The sequence below is a fragment of the Syngnathus leptorhynchus genome, chromosome 2 (genome assembly GCF_054491065.1).
Source record: "Syngnathus leptorhynchus isolate UIUO chromosome 2, UIUO_Slep, whole genome shotgun sequence".
NCBI lineage: Eukaryota > Metazoa > Chordata > Actinopteri > Syngnathiformes > Syngnathidae > Syngnathus > Syngnathus leptorhynchus.
In genome coordinates, this window is record NC_141196.1 from 18,755,697 (window position 1) to 18,776,950 (window position 21,254).

Consider the following 21,254-nt stretch of genomic DNA (forward strand, 5'->3'; position numbering starts at 1 on the left):
AACATGAACTGGGAGTGGCATTAAACAGCCGGAAGTCTCTTTTTGGAAGAACTGTTTGCCAAAGTGCTACATATTGTGGAGTTAGTGGTCGCATCTCAAGTCTGCTACTTAGAAAATGAAGTCAATAAATAGATAGATATATATATCTAAAGACAAACTTGAATGTCCAGTCATTCATATCTCAAGGTATCAATCACTGCACAGACCTAAATGAAGTTATCCGCAATATTCCGATTGAGATGCACATGCACAAAAGTCCATTTCAATTTGTTGTCAGTGTTTTTACCTTCACCGGAGCTGAGGCGCACTCCTCCAAGGAATTCATTGCTCAACATGGGTTCTCTGTCCCACACGGTAAGTTCTAGACACATGGTCCTCAGTTGCTCCAGCATTAACTCCTTGTACACAAATGTGTGGCCATAGTGAGGATTCAAGTTCTTCTTCACGACGGGCGTCTTTCTCTTGTTGGTTTTGGACTTGGACGGAAACAAGTAGCTGTGAAATCACAGTGAAAAGGATCTTCAAAAAAAAAAAAAAGAGTTTTAACCATAGAAGGCCTTGGAGCTTTGTTTCCATCTTACCCTTTCACAAAGCTATCAGACACGCCTCCTCCTTTCATGGCCATCAAATTCTTTGCCTCCTTAATCAGGATGTGGAGCTCCCCACCTTTCACCTCAACTACCTTTTTGCCTGGAGGAGAGAGAGACAGTATTTTTTGATTTCACATCAGCAAAGTGCGGCTATAAACCAGATATCCTTGTACCTTTGAATTTCTGTACTTGAGGGCCTTTTGGTGTGACATACTTCAAGGAGATGACCAGCTCTCCTTTGAATTGGGTGAACGCCGACGTCGGTACGCAGCACGGAGCCTTGAAAGGAGAACGTTACATGTATTATGTTCATGGTGTGTAGATTTTATTCATATTTACAGACACACTGCAGATGTTTTCAAACTAATACAGTTTGATGAGAAATTTTTAATACGGTGGTGATTTGAGGAACGACTCCCATTCCATAACCACGCGCGGAATTGAAATAAACGGAAATAGCATTGTATTTAAACGAGGAAAAATAACACTCCAAATGTGTTACTATCATGACAATTAAAGAGAAAGTACTGTAATGAAAGTTAAAGGGAAGGTCAAATCAAAAGTTTCTTTACAATACATTCTATGCTGCTCCCAATTGGAACACAACATTCGGATTAAGATTGCATTTGTGGAATAGGAATTAATCAGCAAAATCCACTTTTTTTTTCTTTTTTTTGTTGCCATCCCCTTTAAAAAGGATTCAACAGTTTGTCACACAGAGTCAATTGAATGGGCAATGTCTTGCTAGTTCTGGTGTCCCTGCCTAAGACCTAAGATGGATATACAAGTACTATTAATTGCTTTTATCACTGAACCTTTGGACACAGCATCAAATTCGATGGTAATCGAAATGACATAACATTTTACAAGGTGATAAAATGCTGTTTACTGAAATTATTTACTTTAGTCATGAGGGTCATGCACTCTTCCTGTGGGGAATCCAAGTCATAGCAGTCCAGAGCGATCTCCACCTCTCCTAAGAAAGGGTTGCTGAGGTGGCCGTGATGCCACACCGATATCAGCATGCTCCGAGTTAACAGCTGATTGCGGCGAATGGAGTACTAAACATGAGGGAGACAATAGGACAAATGAGTACAAGAACATACTGATCTGGAAGGAGGCTATGGAGTTGCTGTACACTAATGAACAGTTTTAATTGAAGAACTCGTGCTTCAAACCCAATTTTAAAAATTGCAAAGACAAAAGTAAAAATGCAAGCATAAAACATGTTGACAACACTCCACTCATTGCCGTGTTATTGCAGTGTTTTGGAGTTTCATGTGTGCCTTTAAGAGGTGGGACCTGGAATAAGATTGACAAGTCGTGGTGTGGGCAGGCCTGCCATGGAACATCAGAGTCAGCGAATAAGAGTGCAGACTTGGCTAGCTGTTAACTCGCTAAACAGTTGGTTATTCTGTATTTAACGAGTTGTGGTAAACGATGGGTCATGTGTGAATACATATATGTGCTTATGTTTATTTTGTTAGCTTGTTCAATAAGTGATTGCAAGGGCCCCGTGCAGTGGCTCTGTCTATTCTTGATCACAGATGTAGAGACTACAATTCATGTAGTCAGAGTGATAGACTCTATTAAATTAGCTAACAATGTTTACCTTGGAGTGGACATGCGGTTGCGTAACTTAGACCAGTTGTGGTTTGCAATAGGTAAACTGTGCACTTTGGCTTCTTTAATATGATCCAAAAGTTTGGATGTTTTATGTATTTGATACACTCTTTTCTCCTGGCTCGTGGTTGTTCCTCTGCAGGTGTGGAAAAACAATCCATACAAAAGCCTATTTTATAGCAAAAAATGCACTATACAAGTATGATTTAAAAAAAAAATCTGACAGAGAAGGACATATGATGGCTGCATTACAGTGTGGGCGCATTATTTAGGCCATGAAGTGGTGCGATGGAGGTAGCACTTGGGTTAGACGTATGGCACAATTGAAACATATGCCCCCCCTTCCCCCCACCACCACTGCAAATCAGGAACAGAGTCAATATTGACAAGCGCTACCATAAATCAATAGTCATTCTAAAGGCCTCAGTGGGTGTGTTGATGTCGAGTCACATGCAAGCCAGACCAAATGTCAATAAAAGCTAAAGAACAGGATGTGTTTGTCTCAAGATTACCTTGAATGTTTCTTCGTAGACCGGGTTGCAGGTGTGCCTCTTGATAGTGGTCTTCCTTTTGCTCTGACGGGATTTATCCGGGAGGAGGTAACATTTGACGTAACTGGAAAAAAAAAAAAAAAAATGAAGCAATAACTCCGTTTTCTCCTTGCAAACCTCTCACATGACTCGACTTGTGGACATAAAATTTTCCATGCAGCACACTTGATCACAAAGTATCAAAATGTGTACATAAGAGGGAAAGTGTACATTCGCAGCCATCTCAAACAATTGAACAGAAAAAGTACAAATGGTTGCCCTCGTGGAGTGAAATGAAAAAGTGATATTTACGGGTTGGAAAACTGTCGTAGGGTATCGCCGCAGGCCAGCTTGTGGCACTCTTTGATTAAAACCTGCAGACTCTGGCGGGGCTCATCGTAGAACATGGAGAAGACCACCTCCCCTCTCACGTCCACGCTGTAACTGTCTCCAGAGTCACTGTAAATACTCGTCATGCTCTGGGAAGAAATTAGAATTTGGGTGAGGTGGGGGTGCTTGACAGTCCAAATGGCACTTTACTTCCTGGCAACAATGACTACTCGTGGGACTTTGGTGGCATCATACCAAAAGCACCCAAAAACTTCACAGTTCCTAGCAGAACAGTTCAAAAGCTTACATTAAAATATGAGAAAAAAAAATTACCATTGAACTTGCAGAGCTGACCATCGAATTTCTATGAAAGTTAACCAAGCTGTCAATGTCCTCTTCATCATCCTGTAAGTATAAATAACCACATTACTATGCAGACTGAGGTTTATTTGAGAATGTACTTGACTACACTTTTCTCATTTGAAATTTTAACATGAGCGTTTAATGAAAATACTCACTTGCATGTCTAACTCTGGCACAGATTGGCTCCTGTTTCCCATCGGTACTGTCAACGTGTCTTGATTCTCACGCAAATCTAACGTGGATAGGTGTTCTGTCATCAACGCATAGAGAATTACTCATGAACTAATTGACTACAAAAGAGGAAAACTGACAAGAAGATGCTTACCAGGAGGATTTTGAGTACGACGGACGCTCTTCTTGAAAAGTGTCTGAACGTCCAACTCTGGGCTGGGACACACTTCCTTTTTTTCTGGGGCCTATTGCAGCATACAAAAAAAGGCAGCGTGAATTGCTGGGCTGGTTAACATAAACCACAAGTTAGCCAATTACACAAACAGCATGGCAGAGGTGATGGAGACCTTAAAAACTGGATGAAGTGCACCAATTTTTCAAAGCCTTGTAGTACTTCTTTTAAAGAATAGAACTAACATGTTATTAAAACACTTGGGAACTGTTTCATATTGTGGAAATGTCACCTACTGTCTGACTTACTTGTGTGTCCAAACTTTGGACAGATTGGCTCTCTATGTCTCTTAGGATTTCACACGTTTCAGGTTGATCACAAATATCCAGCCCGTATTTGACACTTTCTGTAATAAACATGAGTTACGAGCAAATTCGCTCTGCGGTGTGGGAAAACAAACCGCAGGACAACATACGAGGAGGATTCTCATTACTTGTGACGCTCTTCTTGAAGAGCTCGTCACCATCAAGCTCTGGGCTTGAACTGGCACGCTTCATTTCTGGGACCTAAAAGAACATACACGGCGAGTTCAAGAAAAAGTGAATGGAGAAAGCAGAAACAAAAACGGACCAACATCTACTTGACAGCTCCATGACAGTTTTATCTCCTTATTCCCAAAAGAGTGAGGGCCAAACGCGCAACACACATTCTTTTCCGTTGCATAGTACCAAATCGGCTCTACTTGACTCCCACTAGCAAAGTATTTTCTACTTCAAACTACAAAACCATACTCCAATCAAAATAAAACAATGGTTTCCTGCATTCATTTCATTCAGACAAGAGGACACAGAGGGCACCAAGAAATTGGCCAACACCAACAGAATGTCAGTTCATTACACATGGAAGCCCGAGCGACCTGGTATGCCAAACAGCGCCACGTAGCACCTGATTTTTACCAAATGGAATACCATCAATGGGTCGTCTCAAGCTGCTTTGACAAGAATAGGAAACCATGTGTTAAATAATCGAGGATTTGTAACTTAACTGCCAATCTATGAATGGAATCTAATGCACATGAACTATCACATTACGGATCTACTTACTTGCTTGCTCAAACCTTGTACAAGTTGTCTCGGGGCTGGCACCGGAATTGCATTTGAGTCAGGTTGATCACAAACATCCGGCCCAGATTTGACACATTCTGTCACGAGCATGAACTACAATCAATTTTTTTTTGCTTTGAGGGGGAAAGGCTATGTCAGAACGGTATGGGGCTTACCAGGAGGATTCTCAGTGTTAGTAACGTGCTTCTCCAAAAGGTTCTCAACATCAAACTCTGGGCTTGGACTGACCTGCCTTATTTCTGTGACCTATAAGGACACACACAACTAATCACGTTCAAAGAGGAGTGGATGGAATAATGCTTGAAGTTCTGCCTCTTTTTGGAAAACACAAATCACTCACTTGCATTATAAAAACAAACAAAAAAACAAGGCTGACTTACTTTTATGGTCAAACCTTGAACATACTGGCTCTGAGTGTCCGCCAGGTTTTGATATAATTGCGATTGATCATCCAGCTCACAATGGACATGCTCTGTAATTATTACAATACGTTATAACCAAATACACTCTGCTTTGTGGAAAAACAATAGCAGGACATAAATGACTAACCAGGAGGATTCTCAGCATTCCTGAAGCTCTTCCTGAAGAGCTTGTCAACATCAAAATCTGAGCTTGAACTGTCCCGCTTTATTTCTGGGACCTTCAGTACAAGGACAAAAAGGCTAGTCAGACTCGAAGCGAGGTAGATGGAGAAAGCTGAGGCGGAAATAGACAAGTATATTTGACTGCACTTTGACTGCCATAGCTTCAAACACCATTTCCAGAGTTATCACCAAAACACAAACACCACAACAGTGCGTAAAACTGGCTTTTCCATTGAAGAGCACTGCCTCAGTTCAGCAGTCGTCTTGCTTTGGGAGCAGATGATTTTCTACTTCAAAATAAAACCAGGAAAAAGTGCAAAAACAATGCAGCTTTCAATGGATCGGTCAGAAGATCAGGCTTTCTTGGCCTTTACTTCTTCAGAGGAGACAGTGGGCAGATAGGTTGAATAAAAAAAAGCAAAGTTGAAGCTCCCACCAGTCAATTAAGAGGTAATTTACAGATCTACTTACTTGCATGTCCAAACCATGCACAAATTGTCTTTTGGCAGCGACTGGGACTTCATACGAGTCAGGCTGTTCACAAACATCCAGCCCATGTTTGACACATTCTGTCATGAACATGAGTTACAACCAAACTCTCCCTGCATTGGGGGAAAATACAATGAGGGCAATGCGGGGCTTACCAGGAGGACTCTCAATGTGCTTTACGCTCATCCTGTAGATGTTCTCAACACCAAACCCCAGGTTTAAACAGGCCTGCTTTATTTCTGGGACCTAAGAACAAATGGCTAATCATTTTCAAAGAGGAGCAGACGGGATAATGGATGAAGTGCTGGCTTTGAGGAAAAAGATTTCATGGTCTTTATGGGAACTAGCTTTCCCCCAACATTCCTCAATCTTCATGGTCGTGAAAGCAGAACTGGCCATTGGCACGGGAGTATTTGTGGCGGCTGATAGAGACAATTGAGCAAGAGCCGGTCCCCAAAGCAGGGTTTACTTACTTGCGTTTCCAAACTTTGTATAAATTGTCTGTCAAGTGGGACTTCATACGAGTCGGGTTGATCACTCATTTCCATCCCATATTTTTTGTCACATTCTGTAACGAATATGAATTATCACCAAATTCTCTCTACTTTGTGTGGGGAGAATAATTTGCAGGACAAAAGGCATACCAGGAGGCTTCTCAATGTGTTTCACACTCATCCTGGAGAAGTTCTCAACATCAAGCCCTGGGTTTAGACTTGCCAGCTTTATTTCTAGGACCTACAAGGACAAACGACTCATCGTTTTCAAAAAGGAAAACATGGAGAAGTGCATGAAGTGCTACCTTCTCAAGGAATTTTTTAAAAGGGTTTCATGGGCACCAGTTTCCCCCCAACATTCTGTGACTGACATGGTAATGGAAGCATAATTCGCCATTGACATGGGAGTTTTTATGTTGGCTTACAGAAGCACAAGCCACCGCTCCCCAAAAAGGGCTTACTTACTTCCGCTTCCAAACCTTGGGAAAGTTGTCTCTTGACTCCCATTGGGACCTCATGCAAGTCAGCTTGTTCACTAACATCCAGCGGATATTTGTCAAATTCTGTAACGAACATGAATTACAACTAAATTCTATATGCATTGTGGGGGAAATGGCAGGACAGCAAAAATGCATACCAGGAGAATTCTCAATAGGTTTTACGGTCTTCTTGAAGAGTTCATCAACATCAAACTCTTGGCTTGGACTGGCTTGCCTTTTTACTGGGACCTAAAAGGACAAACAGCTAAGCGTGTTCAAAGAGGAGTAGATGGCATAGTGCTCGAAGTTCAGCTTCTCAATCTAAAATACTTTCATGTCCTTGAGGGATGGACACTTGCTTTTTTACCCCTGACATTCTGGGCTCTTTATGAAAATGCAAGCAGGACTCGCCATTGACCCAAAAGTCTATGGGGGGACAAGGTTGCTCACTTGATTGAGAACGAGCCAGTTTCTGAAGGTGGGGCTTGCTTACTTACTTGTGTGTCCAAACCTTGGACAAATTGTCTTTCGATGTCCATGTCCAACAGGGTCGCATATAAGTGATAGTCATCAAAAACATCCATCGCATTATTGACACATTCTGTAATTAACATGATGAGTTATGACCAAATTCTCTCTGTAGTGAGGGAAAACAACAACACAACAATAACAGACTAACCAGGAGGATTGTCAATGTTTTTCTTGAAGAGCTCATCAACATCAAACTCTGGGCTTGGACTGGCCTGCTTTATTTCTGGTAACTTCAGTACAAGGAAAAAAGGCTTATCATGTTCAAAAAGTAGATGGTAAAAGCGGAGGTATAAATAAACCCTATAAAGTCTCTGTGGCAACATCGTAACTGTGTTAGCTCCTTAGCAGTAGCGTGAGAAGGAAAACATTATTCCCAGTTCTATTGTCAGCACACAAACACAGCATTGGGAAAATCTGGCACTACCACTCATCAGTTGTCTTACTTTGAAAGCCGTTGGTTTTCTACTACTTCAAAACAGTACAAGTGAAATCGTAAAAAAATGTCTTAAGTGTCGCATTGAAGGCAACTGTCAAAATAAGACAAGGATTTTCTGCATTCTCTACTCAAGGAGGCACCTTTACTTATGAGTCGGAAATGGACAACACCAGCAAAGCGATCACTGCACGGATCACCCAAAAGACATCAGCTGCGCACACCCAGAAGTCCCCCTGACTATGTATACAAATACAAAATTCTGCCAATGGAAAAGCATCAATAGCGAGGTGATCTGCTTTGACCAACATTTATGTCCCCAAGATGTTCCAAAGTTCAACATTTGAAGCTTTTACTCGACAATCCATGTGATAATGTTAACGCTAATGAAGTACATCACTGTTCTACTTACATGCGTTTCCAAATCTTGGACAAATTGGCTCTTGAAGTCATCCAGGCTCTCATATACGTGAAATTGATCATAAACACCCACCTCATCTTTGACACATTGAGTCATAAACATGAGTTACAATCAAATTCTTTCTGAATTGTGGTATAACAATATCAGGGCAATATTGGGCTTACCAGGAGTATTCTCAATGTGTTTTACACTCTTCTCCAAGTGTTTCTCAACATCAAACTCAGGGTTTGGACTAACCTGCTTTATTTCTGGGACCTATAAGAACAAACGGCTAATCATGTTTAAAAGAGGACTAGCTGGAGTAGTGTATGAGGTGCTGCCCCCTAGTATTTATGGGAGCTTTCTTTTGTTCCCCTTCATGTGCTGGTCTTGTCATGGTAACTAAAGTACAACAACATTGGCCCAGCATTAAATGTGATGAAAAGTGTGACAAAGTCTTGGCCGCTAAAAACAGGTCGATTCGGGTACAACAAGAACTCGGGCACGAAAACGACACTATAACTCGAGTTATTCTGATGAAAGCATGTTGTACACAGTTCCCAAGTGTTTTAATGATATGTTTTAAATTGTGGAAGTATGTATGTATATACCGGATGTATAGCTTTCTGAATAAATATGAATGACTGAAATAATTGATATGGATTTATAAAAACTGTTCAACCTCTATGGAATGATTGGATATGGTAGAAGAAATAACTAGTGCAATTGATAAGATGTTTGCAGTAGCTATTTTTATAGATTCAAAGAAAGCCTTTGATACGATAGACCAAACTATTTTGTTCACAAAATTAGAGCCTATTGTAATCAGAGGGTTAGGGTTTCAGTGGTTGAAAAGTTTAATGGAGACGAGACAGCAGTTTGTGGAGATAGGGGAACACAGATATTTAAATATCACTTGGTGTACCACAAGGTTCGATATTAGAAACAAAATTATTTATATTGTATTTAAATGACATATCTAAAGCTTCTAGTATATTAAAGCAAGTCGTTTTCACAGATGACACAAATATTTTCTGCTCTGGAGAGAATCTCCACCAGCTAATAAAATTAATTTCAACTGAGTTGGCTAAATTGAAATTGTGGTTTGATATAAATAAATCATCTCTGAATCTTAAAAAAACAAATATTATAATTTTGGGACAATCTATAGAATAGAAAATAGACACCACAACCCTGGAAAGGGTATATGAGAATAAATTCTTAGGAATCATTATTGACTAAGCCTTGCTGGAAACCACAAGTAAATTGCATTAAATGGGTTTTTCGAGGAAAGAAATCAAATCTAATTACCATGTTCCCTGGAGACTCACACACAGGGTCCGCCCCACTATTTGAGAAGCACTGGCTTAAGCGCTAATGAAACACATAACTACTGTACTTACTTGAGAGTCCAAAGCTTGTACAAACTGGCTCTTAACTTCCCCCGAGACTTCATCCGAGTCAGGCTGCTCGCAAACATCCAGCCCATCGTTGACACCGACTGTAATAAACATGATGACTTATAACTAAATTCACTCTGGTTGTGAGAAAACAAAAAGAGGCTTACCAGATGGAGTCGCACTGGAATCATGGGATTGGTTGTAATGAGGTGGGAGAATAGCTCTTCTGCATGACACAATAAATCCATCACTTTAAAATGTTTCCAAACATACACAACTTAATATAGTCCGAGTTTATCTGAAATTCCAACATCGGCATCACCAGCAGTGACTTTACCTGGGCAGGTCTGGGGTTACACGACCAGACTCGGTGCCTGTTTTGCCACTCGTGAGGCTGGCTACTTCTGCCGACTCAGTGTCACTCTGCGATGACTTCAACAGGGCATACATTTCTTTTCTTTCGTAGGACACCGTTGAAGCAACAGAGCCAGAGTACTCGTTGGAAGGACCGTGATGGAAAAATTCATCCCCTTTGGTTTCAGAAGACGACGTCGAGATGATTGAGCCCGAGTCCTCACTGGAGACGAGACAAAAAATTGGAATAATCTTAAGCAATTATAAAAGTTTGTTTGTACAATTGTATTATGCACCACTCAAAAAGTTAGGGATATTTTGCTTTTTGCATTTGGGTGAATGTCTACAGGGTTCATACACATTTTTAAAATGTTCTCACTTTATTCCCCAGACCCTAAATTCAAATTCTTCTGATTAAAAAGAAACAATTTGATTCATTCCAATTCTGTGTATACCATGTGGCCAAATGATTGTGATTTGGTGAAATTCATTAATCCTGAGTGTACCCAAATAGATTTGCCAGTTTGATGTTAAATAACCTCGGCTTGTTTTAGTATTTACACATATGTTCGATATATTTCCAGTGTGTGACTGGTGATGCAAAATCTCAGGCAGGGGACCACTGTACTTTGTCGGTCTTTGTTGACTTGAAGGCAAGCATACAGCTTCTGCAGCGCCTTTGTCTCACTTCCTATTCAGCATCCCAGAAATCAAAAATTACCCCAAAATTATTGGATGAATTTTTCTTTTAATTAATACTGGGTTTTATGAACACAATTAATACTGCTTGTGAAACATGAGTTTAGTAGCCACTACCTGAGATGGATAAATATGGGTGAACTTTGCTAATTCATATTGTACAAACGCAATATTAATAGGAAAGCAGTGATTACATTCAAGAGGTTGTATAAAACATATTGTAAGCAAAATTTTGGGGTTGACCACCCCTTTAAATTCACCTGTGTTGGTTATATTGCAATTAGGTTTATACTAAAATTTCAATGAAAAACCTTGATATCTTTAACTGTTTGTGGATAGTATACTGTATGTACAGGAGGAAGTAGTTTTTCACCGTAGGTTGGTAGTGTTGACTTTCTGCCGGGGGACAGGAACGGGAGGACCTCGGGTCGATTCCGAATGTTTTAGTAGAACATCTCCCATTGTCACATACTTTTTTGCTTAAAAAAAGAAAAAGAGTGAGAGAATCACACGCAGAGCCATTTCCTCTTTCACTGTTTGATTAGGACAGTATTCCAGTTACTTTTGGCATGCCGGGCTTGGCGTGCTGTTGACATTCCTTGTCAAACAGTCAGAACTCATTTCCTCTTCCTGTACTCACCCGTGGGCCTCTTTCTGAGGCTGCTTCTCACCAGCTCATGGCCGGGCATGGTGGAGAATCGGTTGACCCTCAGATTGTAGAACCAGTCACCTGTAGTCTTCTTTAGGTCGCTAAAAAGACATTGCAGTTGCACTTTGGTAAATAGTTTATCAGCCTAACAGATCTCCTGTCAGCTTTTAATGCTGCCTACTCTTATTAGGAAGAAATGTTTTAAACGAGGCTAATTAAAAACATTCCCTTACGACTCTTTGATGCAGACTCTGCACAGCCAGGAGCCGTCGGGGAGGCTGGCTTTGCATTTGCTGCACACAAGGTGATGGCAGCGTTGACAGTGGTCAGAATTGAACACCAGCAAACTCATAGAGCCATGGCATCGGGCGCAACTCCGCTGACTGTATCTCCTGCTGCCTCGTTTGGCCCCTTTCCTCTTAATTTCTAGCAACTCTGCCTTCAGCTTCCTGCGACACAACAGGGCAAACAAAATGTAATCTAGTTGAAAGTATGATGGGGCAAAAAAAAAAACCCAGAAAAAAACAAAAGCAATGTCAAATCATCAACAGTATCGCTTTCTACTGCCCCCAAGTGGCCAAGGTGCACAGTCGAATAAGTAGCACAATGTGCATCGAATTGAATGAGAGTGGCAAAAACTGCTTAGTTCTTTTTCATTCAATTTAATTATGTCCTTACTTTATTTTTCTACAGCACATAATGTTAGAGTATTGTAATAAATACAAAACGTTTGGTAGCCGCTTTATGGGGGGCTGGAACAGACAAATGGGACTTCCATTCATTTCAATAGGCAAACAATATCGAGCTAAAAACTTTTAAAGCTACAAGCATGGTCGAGGAACAAATTATACTGGTACCGCAAGGCACAACTATAGTGTCAAGTAGCAGTTTGTGAGTAGCAATTATAATAGTATTTATTAATATTAAAGCTGAGTTTGGACATCTTAAAAAAAAAAAAAAAAAAAATCAGAGCATAATTATATAAAGCCATTTGCCATTCAAAGCAGGGCTCAGGCCCTATCCCTACTCCGCAGTCTCCACTTTACTGCAGGGTTCCACTTTTATGACAACCCTTTGTCCGTTCTGAAATAAAATCAGTGCTCCAACTGTATCCAACAGTAAACACAGTAAATTCTCATTCTCCTCAATTGTTTGGTGTTTCTCCCTCAGACTTGATGCATTCGTTGCGCCATTGTCGTCATAGTTTCCGCTATGCTGATTTCAGTGGAAAATAGACTGCCCTAAAGTGACAGGAGCAGGGCCAGTACTTGCCGATGTGGGAAAGGCACATAAACATGATAAGGAAACTTCTCACCGAATGCGCTGCTCCTCGGCCTGCCGGAGCTCCTCATCCCGCCGCAGCACCTCCAGGATCAAATCCCGCTCGGTGTCGGAGAGGAAGTCCAGGTCAATATTGTTAATTGGGTGAGGCATGGTGGCTGTTGCTTGGTCAACAAGATCAGTCAGATCCAGTTTGCTCAATACTGGGCGGAAAAAAATACAGATGCCTTTGTACAATGGCAATCTAATTATTTCTTATGAAATACGAGTTATTTTGGTGGTTAGTTTTCTGACCCGGAAATAAGATATGCTGCTCATTGAAACCCTGCCTCCTGGACTCTCACATTCGTCAGTAGACTCAAAGTGCGTTCAATGTCAACACAAAATAGAAAAATTTAATTGGAAAAAAATAATAATGCACCAAACAGCAAGGACTTGTACATGAGCATGTTGCAAAGGGTATGTGGAAACATTTGATCATTTTCTTTTGATGCACCAATATCATATCAGCTGCATGTGAAGGAGTTCAAGTTGCAGGGACAACTTCTCTGAGAAACCTGCCTTGTGTTTTGATTGCAGTGGCTCTTCATTTTGTGATGTCACAAAGTGAGGAGCCAGTTGTTTTCTTGGCTCGGGCAGGGCTACTTGCTTGGATAAGAGGTGTGAGCAAAAATGCTCTGGAATGAGTGCATGGAGGAAAACATCATTTTGGGGGGGTTTGGCAAGGAAATAGAATAATAACATGGGTAAAAATCACCAAAACTATTTTTTTGCATGATAAAAGTCCTTGAAGGGATGGATTAAAACAGGTGATGACACATCGAAGCCTCAGGTACCAAATACAGGGCCTGTCACTGACCAAAAAAAATAGACAGGCTCTTTAGGGTGGTGTTGTGGCATCATTTGACAAATATCTATAGTACTTTAAGTATTGGTATTTGATTAATTTTATTCTATTAATAACAAGGAGAGGCTTCTTCAGTGTCATGTGACCAGGATTCAGGATGCAGCAGTACAACATTCTGGTTTAACTAGCATTCCTTAAAATGACAAATGATTTAAAAAGGAAGTAAACCAGGATGTGATATTTTGCACTGCCATGCTGAAAGGTTGTTTGGCACAGGGCAGGCAAAAATAACATCAACTTGGCTTTCAGTCAGGGTTCCCACCCTTTCAAGATACAGGGATCAGCAGCCATTTAAAACAAACATCAAACTTTCAGCCTGAAATGAAAGGGCCTATTTTAATTGCCTCAAAATGAGTTACTTTTACAAGGCATGTGTAAAAATTGTTTGAAAGCCCAGGGGAAGGCAAAGAGGACATCAGGTAGAAGTAGAACAATACCTGCAGGGCAACTTGTCTACCCAGGAAGGAACGAAGCTGCGCATACGCAGTTCCCTACCTTCCAAAAAAAACTACAAATTCTTTTTCTATCCTTCCAAAGTGGATTATCGTTGTTTCAAGGTACGAGAGACATATTACGTAGTTAAAAATGAGATAAGCAACCACAGTTTATCACAAATAAATAAATAAATAAATAGATAAATGAATAAATACATAAATAAATAAATAAATAAATAAATAAATACATAGCCTAAATAAATAAATAGCCACTGATGCAGACTGCGACATGGTCACGTTACTTCTCACTAGTTAGGCATTAAACTGGAATTTACAGACAAAGAGGTGGTTGCTTAATGTTTAAAACACCGCAGGAGAACTGGTTTCTCTCGGATTCATTATACGTAATTGTGCACGCACCTGTAGCCGAAAATCCAAGTTTACGCCATCACAGTTTAGTTTTCAAAGTTTTTATCCTCCTCGAAATAAAATTGATAATAATAATAAAAAAATATACCTTGCAATAGTTCTTTTGCCTTTTTTTAATAACTCGGCTCCTCTGACTAGTGTAGATCAACAGCCTTCGCTTTCCTCCACCTCAACTGAGAAGAACCGCAGTGCAGAGTGCTGCTTAGGAAGTGAACAAACAGGAAGATTGGATACTTGACGCCTCTGTCCGCCTTTCCATTGCGCGTTCATTCCATTTTCAACCGGAAGCACTGTAGTGACTTATTAACACACATAAGTGATTCGCACACTTTCAAAACGAAGTATCGTACCACTTCAGTTAAAAAAGAAAGAAAGAAAGAAAGAAAGAAAGAAAGAAAGAAAGAAAGATAGAAAGAAACAGCCCAAGTGTTCAACAACGAGAGAAATCTTCCACCTTAAAATTTAATACTGCAGACTTAATCCACTATAATTTAATGCAGGATTTAAACATTAACACTAGTTTTATGTAAAATAAAAATGAAGAACATAACACCTGTACCTAATGCGTCGATCAGACTTAAATGCACATCAAAGTAGAATATCTAGCTAAATTAAAGTTTACTGTTATTACATATTATAGTATTAAAATGTTACATACAGCAACCACTCATTTATCACAGGCTTACCTTTCAGATCACCTCGTAACGGACGAATATTTAGTTTAATATTCATAAACATCTCATGCAAATAAATGTGCACTATTGTTTTATCCACTTGGGGTCGCCATTCTCATGCTCTTTGTAATATCTGTGTCCATCTGTGACTGCGTCTTGGCGAGCCGTTACTGGCTAAACAATTAATAGTGCACACACTAGTCTGACCTCTCCCAGGGGTGTGAGTTTATGTTAAATGCCAGGTCATCAGTCATAAATAATAAATAGGTCATAAATCACATCTTACCTAATTGACCTTCCCCATTTGCCATCTCTGTTTAACAATATTATTTCCGTTCGTTACAAAACTTTTTTTTTTTTTTTTTTACATGCATTGGCTCACAGAAAAAAAGTTCCCCCTATATTTTCACTCATGCACCATGGGAAATGTTGCATAGGCCATACAAGGCCAGAGCCTAGATTTTAAAAATGAACTGCAGAATTGTAAGGCAGACAGACAAAATAACCACAAATCCATCCTACTGTCCTCCAACACCATCATGAAAAAACAAAAAAATGAGAAATGTTTAGTCAAGGACCCGTAGCCCTGGGGAATTAAGAAAAAAGAAACTTTTAGGCTGTTCGGAATCACTCACTCGCCACTATTCACGGTGGTGCCTTGAGTTTAGAGGTCTGAAAATGATTCGACTGACAACTAATGAATTATCAAACTCATTTAAAAATATTCTGAACAGATTAATCGCCTTTGTTTCCCCATTTAAATGACTAGAATGCCCAATAAACTGAAAAACACTTCAAAAACAACCAACAAAAATGTGTGATGTTTTTTTTTATGATAAAAATAGCAGTGCATATTGTACTTACAGTCTAAAACCATACAACGTTTACACAAAAATAACTAAGCAGTTTTTGTCAACCTTTTATCATTTGAATGGGCATTGTGCTGCTGCCCATATTGGCCACCTAGAAGCAGTCCGATAGACTGAAATAACATACATGGACGGCAGTGTTGTAATGGAACATCAGAATGTGTTGCTGCACCGTTTCTGTTCATACAACAGTTGGCAAAACCTACACCTTTCCTATTTTGTGTTTGGTTTAGCATTAAGGTTGCAGACTAATGGCTAAAGGTATGGGCTTGTTTTCAATACAGTGTGAAATTCTACAAATTTCATTTAGGTTTATGATAATCTTTGACTGGGAGCGGCATTCAAGAGCGTAAAGCCTACTTTTAGGAAGAATTGTTTCCTATTTGCTTAAGTGCTGCTTAATGTGAGATTAGTTGAGTTCACTGACCCCAGACAACACTCATATCAACACTCATATATCAAGTTTGCACTCAAAGCAAAAAAATAGGACCAATGACAGCTCGTATTTAAAAAAATGATAAAAACGTAAGGCAGCTCACTTGTATCTTGAAACACTATACAACATAGTGCTCTGAATTGTGAGTATGCCAAATTGTAGTGCCATTAAAATGTGTATAAGTAGAAGCTATACAACTCAACTCAAATGAAACTGCTCATTGTCTCTTGACCCAAGTGGCAGGATTCAGTGTGTCTATAATGATTATGATCAGCATTCAGACTGGTCTGCACTCCAAGTCCAGCACAACATGATGCACATGAGGTGCGTATGACTTTACGTGTTTAATGTGTTGGATGTTTGCTCTCCATGTCGTAGATGTGAGTTTCTTCAAAAGACACACGATGCGGTTTGCGGTGGCAGAAGCCCAGGCCTGCCACGCCTCTCTGTCCGCTCTCTTCCCGGACACGCTGTCGTGGGCATCGTTCTCTTCATGCCAGGCCATGGCATTTGCTGATGTAACATTTTGATGAATGTGTAGGATACCACCAGTTGTTTTCTTCAGCAGGCGACAGGCGACTGGCCATCCGTCCTCAGAGCTCGGAATGAGGCCCAGATTTACCCGGTCTGCAATGTCACACAGCTGGACCTGAACAAAACAAAAAGGATCCCAGTACTTTGAACCCAAATATACAGTTCCTTGAATATGGTAGACCCATCTGTTGCCTGTAATATATATTACTGTTAGGTTCCAACACTTCCTAATGTCAAACTTTCCTATGTTGCCTTTAGGATAATAAGTCTCCATCCTGACACAGTTGGAAAGGCTTTCACTCAAGTGCTTGTAGTTTCTGCATAATATTAAGACTTTTTTTTCTATCATTCTGTCCCTCATAGGTTAGATAGCATGACTTATTAACACCTCGGAATAACACCGTGTACCTCCACAACTCCTCAGCATACTGTGGTAGACTGTTGGTGAACTTAATGCTGTGTCAGGTGCGTGTTCAAGTATATTGAGGCTGAAGAGCACATACAAAATACATTACTTTTCGATTATCCCCTGGGTGAACCGTGCAGCGGTCATGTACTCGGTTGATGACTAGGTTTTTACGCAGTGCCTCAACCGCATGTGGGTTCCACTCGCAGGCGTGGACATGTGCCGCACCCGCGTGGACCAGATACGGAAGCGTGAAGTATCCTATACCTAATAGCATAAAAATGAACAAAAGTAATTTCAATCATGCTCATTTAATCTACGCGCCACATAAACAAAAAAGGCAGGAAAGATATTAACAGTGACTTGCTGTTTAATGGAACCCCAAACTCTACAGACCATACATTTTGCTTACCAGCATACAAATCAACCACGGTCTCGCCCCTGCAGTCAAATCCAGCAACCCGCAGCTTCTCTGTTATATTTCCAGCAGAAAACATGCATTTGGTGACATCAAACTCATACCTGCAATTAGACAGACAGACATTAAGAGCGATAATCTCCCCCAAAAAGTCAAAAAAGGCGCACAGCTGCATTGCTTTTCTGGATTCATTCATTTATTATGGAAAAAATGCATAATAATGTGGTGTGCCGAATGTTCTGTGTGCCGAGCGTATGTATGGCCTATTAGTAAACAATGGGAGTAAATGAAATGATCCACAAAGTGCGGACTCACGTAATCCCATTGTCCACATGTTTAACCCAGCTCTGCTCTCCCAGCAGAACAGTCACTTGCGGCGATCGGAAACCATCGTTGGATATTCGATTCATTGTCGCCAGTCGTTTGGCTCCAAGCCCTTTGGCTACGGTGTGCCATAGCTGTTGATCTAAAATAAACAGAAAGAAACAAACGTTTGTAAACCACCTGATGTTTGCTTAAACCAATAAGCAGACTGGAATCTGGCAATATTACCAAATTTCTTCCATACAGGTAGGGAGAAAACGTTGTGCCCCAGCAGGACTAAATCTCCATGCCGCTGAAAGCTGCGAGGCAGATCTTCCCTCACCTCCTTTGTCCAACTTTCTCCATGAGATTCCAGCAACTCCTGGAGGAGATCTTCAAGCTTATCACCCCTCCTCCTGCATCTCTGCTTCTTGGACAGTGCAGAAGTCTGTGGATGATGTGAAGCCAAGTTGGAACTGCATTTTAAAGTGAATTCCATTGTGTTAAATACGTGTTCGTCACCTGGCACCAAACAACTGTCACATCTTTGAGAAAGTTTTGGTCAAGTTGTTGTAAACATGGAGGTAAAATGGGTACAAGGACAGTCCCAGTAGGCTCTTTCACAATACATACGTTTCGGTCCAGGAAATCTTGGGACTGCAAATGTTCCCTGTGTATTACAGACACAACAATGACTTTTGCATTACGACAAGCCAAGTAGACAAACAACACTAGATGCAAACAATCGCTCATGTCCTCACTAGCAATGCTAACCACTAATAAAGATGATTTTGCTGTCGATTACCTTAATTTCTGTGCATGACAATGAGGCACACGGAGACAAGGCACCCCTTCCATTAGGAATAAATAATAAACAACATTTACCTTGAGAACATAAAACAAATGTCAACACAGAGAAATGCAAACGCTTAACGCGGACCGCCTGGACCAAGGATTTGTTTCCAGCGGACGGTTAAAAACAACGGACTAGCTGTACAGTGAACCATAATATTAGAAAATATTACATGTGTAAGGTTAATATGTATATGTCCGTTTAATCACTATCAAGTAACTTCCGATAAATTAATTAGCTAAAAAAACAACAACAACCCAAAATCATTGAAAAAACATTGAACTAGTTGCGCATGATTGCCGATAGAGGCCGTAAAATTGCTCAGTGATGCTGGATAACTTTGACACAATGGGCTTTCTACTCGTTGCGGAATATGAATAAATAAACAAAAAAAGAAAAGAAAAAGCCATCATTTTTTATTTATCTTATATATATATAATTATTAAACATAACATAGCACTACTACTACTACTACTACTACTACTACTACTACTATTACTACTACTACTACTACTACTACTACTACTACTACTGCTGCTACTACTAATATAATAATAATAATAACAATGACTTTTACGTTACGACTTTTACATTTGTAATAGTACTACTACTACTACTACTACTATAATAATAATAATAATAACAATTATAGTTAAATTGACTACATTTGTTATTTCAAAGATGTGTATCAAACTGGTAGGCCTTTGTGAGAATTACACATTAGTCCAGTATCTTAATACCTTTAGTCCACTAGGTTATAGTGCTATAGCTGACACATACTGGGAAACACACAAAAAGCATTTTGGTAACTGATATAATATTTAAATATTGAATTCAACCGTATCCATAGTCATATTTTCTTTTTATATTCTTAGTTTATCCTCTGCAAGAAGTTGAGGGGAGTTGAGACACCTAATACTATACAGATACTCTCATACAGTATACCTATCTACGTATGTATCTGTTTTTTTATACTTAAACATGGGGGTCAAGGCAGGCAACATCACCACAATTGTCTTTCAATTGATGCAAACTGAGACAAAAAATGCTTTTAAATCTATTTCATTGGCTGGGTGGATAAATGGATTGTTGTCTTTGCTTTCTATTTGCTTATATAGTTGACGTTGAGGGGCTTATAGTGTAATATTTCTCACAATATGTCTGCATTCAAGTCAAGGTCTGCATTCAAGTCAAGGCCTACTATATGTAGAAGCTGTGTTAGGCTCTCTGCAGTTTGAGCTTTCATTAGCAAAATAACACTTGACAGAAAAATATTCAGTGTTGTTTTGCAAGAGAATGATTTGTCACATCCACCCTGCGTCGTTTAATGTATCCACACTCTCTCATGCATTCAGTGAGAAAGCATTTATGGCTATGTGACTGAGCTAAACAAATATTGAACTTTCATTGGATCACCATTAAAGTCACTCTGTAGCTGTAACAGTAAATAATGCAGGCTCTGCAGCCACTACAAATGACACATTACACTGCTGTTAAACACTTTTCAGTCTTTCCTAATTTTTCAAATCTACATTCGTATCTACTTTGTATTATGCTGACCATGCCTAATGCCAACACTGCGTAAAGTAAATTTGGGGGTAAATTGAGACAAAATCAGCCTTATTTCAGTATATGGAAAATATCTGACTACTGTTTTTTCAGTTTTTGTTCATATTAGACACCTGATATAGTTAAGGGCACATTTATTTGAACAAATATAAGAATGACATCAAAATATGGCTCGCGATTTAAATGTTAATATACCCATTTTCAATTATTTCCTTGATAATGACCCAAAACACTTTAGTTCTTCATCTTCACTAAGTTCATTGATATGGCCAAAACAGTAGTTTCAGGCATCAATGTTTTACTTTCAATCAGTTTGTCCCCTGCGACACCTTTAGTGGTATCAGGAATTAAAATGAACAAGACATTGAAGAAAACACGATGCTGCTGTAATCATTTGAAAAGAACAAACTGTTTTTTTTTTTTTCACAATACGAGTAGCAGGGTTGCATTGGTTTGAGTGACACCACAGACTGGCTGAAAAGAAGAAGTAAGGACTTAACCTAAGATGTGATCTCTGCCGAGTTGCGTTACTCACTTTTTTTTTCTTCCTATAGATTCACAAAGTGTGGTGCATGTACCACATGTAGTCCGATGGTATGTGAAATGAAAAAAAAAAGAAAGAAACAAAACCTGTGCATCATTTTTGATGCACATGACATAACTGTATTTTAGTATTGGTCATTATGGCTGGAACTGGTCAAACTACATCTTCTGTTGGCTAAAAGG

The 21,254-nt window shown here is 39.7% G+C and overlaps 2 protein-coding genes across 12 annotated transcripts in view; both read right to left on the reverse strand.

Moving 5' to 3' along the window:
* The window catches only part of LOC147061137 (synaptotagmin-like protein 4), a 16,033-nt gene extending 1,278 nt beyond the window's left edge, over window positions 1-14,755 (reverse strand). The window contains exons 1-33 of one of the 10 annotated variants that reach the window (XM_085932310.1): window positions 14,555-14,749; window positions 12,731-12,899; window positions 11,649-11,864; window positions 11,407-11,516; window positions 11,140-11,245; window positions 10,051-10,290; window positions 9,881-9,939; window positions 9,717-9,814; window positions 8,499-8,589; window positions 8,326-8,411; window positions 7,629-7,710; window positions 7,447-7,550; window positions 7,108-7,198; window positions 6,936-7,033; window positions 6,621-6,711; window positions 6,450-6,544; window positions 6,132-6,222; window positions 5,959-6,056; window positions 5,453-5,543; window positions 5,284-5,375; window positions 5,059-5,149; window positions 4,883-4,980; window positions 4,255-4,345; window positions 4,088-4,185; window positions 3,762-3,852; window positions 3,592-3,668; window positions 3,407-3,478; window positions 3,056-3,222; window positions 2,726-2,828; window positions 1,493-1,651; window positions 764-869; window positions 582-690; window positions 287-495 (exon numbers count right to left, since the gene is read on the reverse strand). In XM_085932310.1, the coding sequence (XP_085788436.1) occupies window positions 287-495; window positions 582-690; window positions 764-869; window positions 1,493-1,651; window positions 2,726-2,828; window positions 3,056-3,222; window positions 3,407-3,478; window positions 3,592-3,668; window positions 3,762-3,852; window positions 4,088-4,185; window positions 4,255-4,345; window positions 4,883-4,980; window positions 5,059-5,149; window positions 5,284-5,375; window positions 5,453-5,543; window positions 5,959-6,056; window positions 6,132-6,222; window positions 6,450-6,544; window positions 6,621-6,711; window positions 6,936-7,033; window positions 7,108-7,198; window positions 7,447-7,550; window positions 7,629-7,710; window positions 8,326-8,411; window positions 8,499-8,589; window positions 9,717-9,814; window positions 9,881-9,939; window positions 10,051-10,290; window positions 11,140-11,245; window positions 11,407-11,516; window positions 11,649-11,864; window positions 12,731-12,849 (3,529 nt within the window). In that variant the 5' untranslated portion in view covers window positions 12,850-12,899; window positions 14,555-14,749. Of the gene's footprint in view, window positions 1-286; window positions 520-581; window positions 691-763; window positions 870-1,492; window positions 1,652-2,725; window positions 2,829-3,055; window positions 3,223-3,406; window positions 3,479-3,591; window positions 3,687-3,761; window positions 3,853-4,075; window positions 4,186-4,254; window positions 4,346-4,882; window positions 4,981-5,058; window positions 5,150-5,283; window positions 5,376-5,452; window positions 5,544-5,958; window positions 6,057-6,131; window positions 6,223-6,449; window positions 6,545-6,620; window positions 6,712-6,935; window positions 7,034-7,107; window positions 7,199-7,446; window positions 7,551-7,628; window positions 7,711-8,325; window positions 8,412-8,498; window positions 8,590-9,716; window positions 9,815-9,880; window positions 9,940-10,050; window positions 10,291-11,139; window positions 11,246-11,406; window positions 11,517-11,648; window positions 11,865-12,730; window positions 12,900-14,554 lie in introns of those variants that run through there. The other 9 variants (XM_085932292.1, XM_085932266.1, XM_085932301.1 and 6 more) reach the window with 9 other exon arrangements.
* Window positions 14,756-15,896: 1,141 nt separating this feature from the next.
* tyw2 (tRNA wybutosine-synthesizing protein 2) lies at window positions 15,897-19,255 on the reverse strand. Of its 2 annotated transcripts, none has more exons than XM_085906539.1 (7): window positions 18,912-19,255; window positions 18,740-18,776; window positions 18,356-18,554; window positions 18,119-18,269; window positions 17,798-17,907; window positions 17,495-17,652; window positions 15,897-17,094 (listed from the first exon to the last, which is right to left on the reverse strand). In XM_085906539.1, exons 1-7 carry the CDS (start codon window positions 18,962-18,964, stop codon window positions 16,723-16,725), a joined length of 1,080 nt encoding a protein of 359 aa, XP_085762665.1. In that variant the 5' UTR covers window positions 18,965-19,255; the 3' UTR covers window positions 15,897-16,722. The 2 variants fall into 2 exon arrangements, with proteins under 2 accessions (XP_085762665.1, XP_085762664.1); XM_085906538.1 differs by having other exon boundaries at window positions 15,898-17,094; window positions 18,629-18,776; window positions 18,912-19,254.
* Window positions 19,256-21,254: the final 1,999 nt, after the last annotated feature.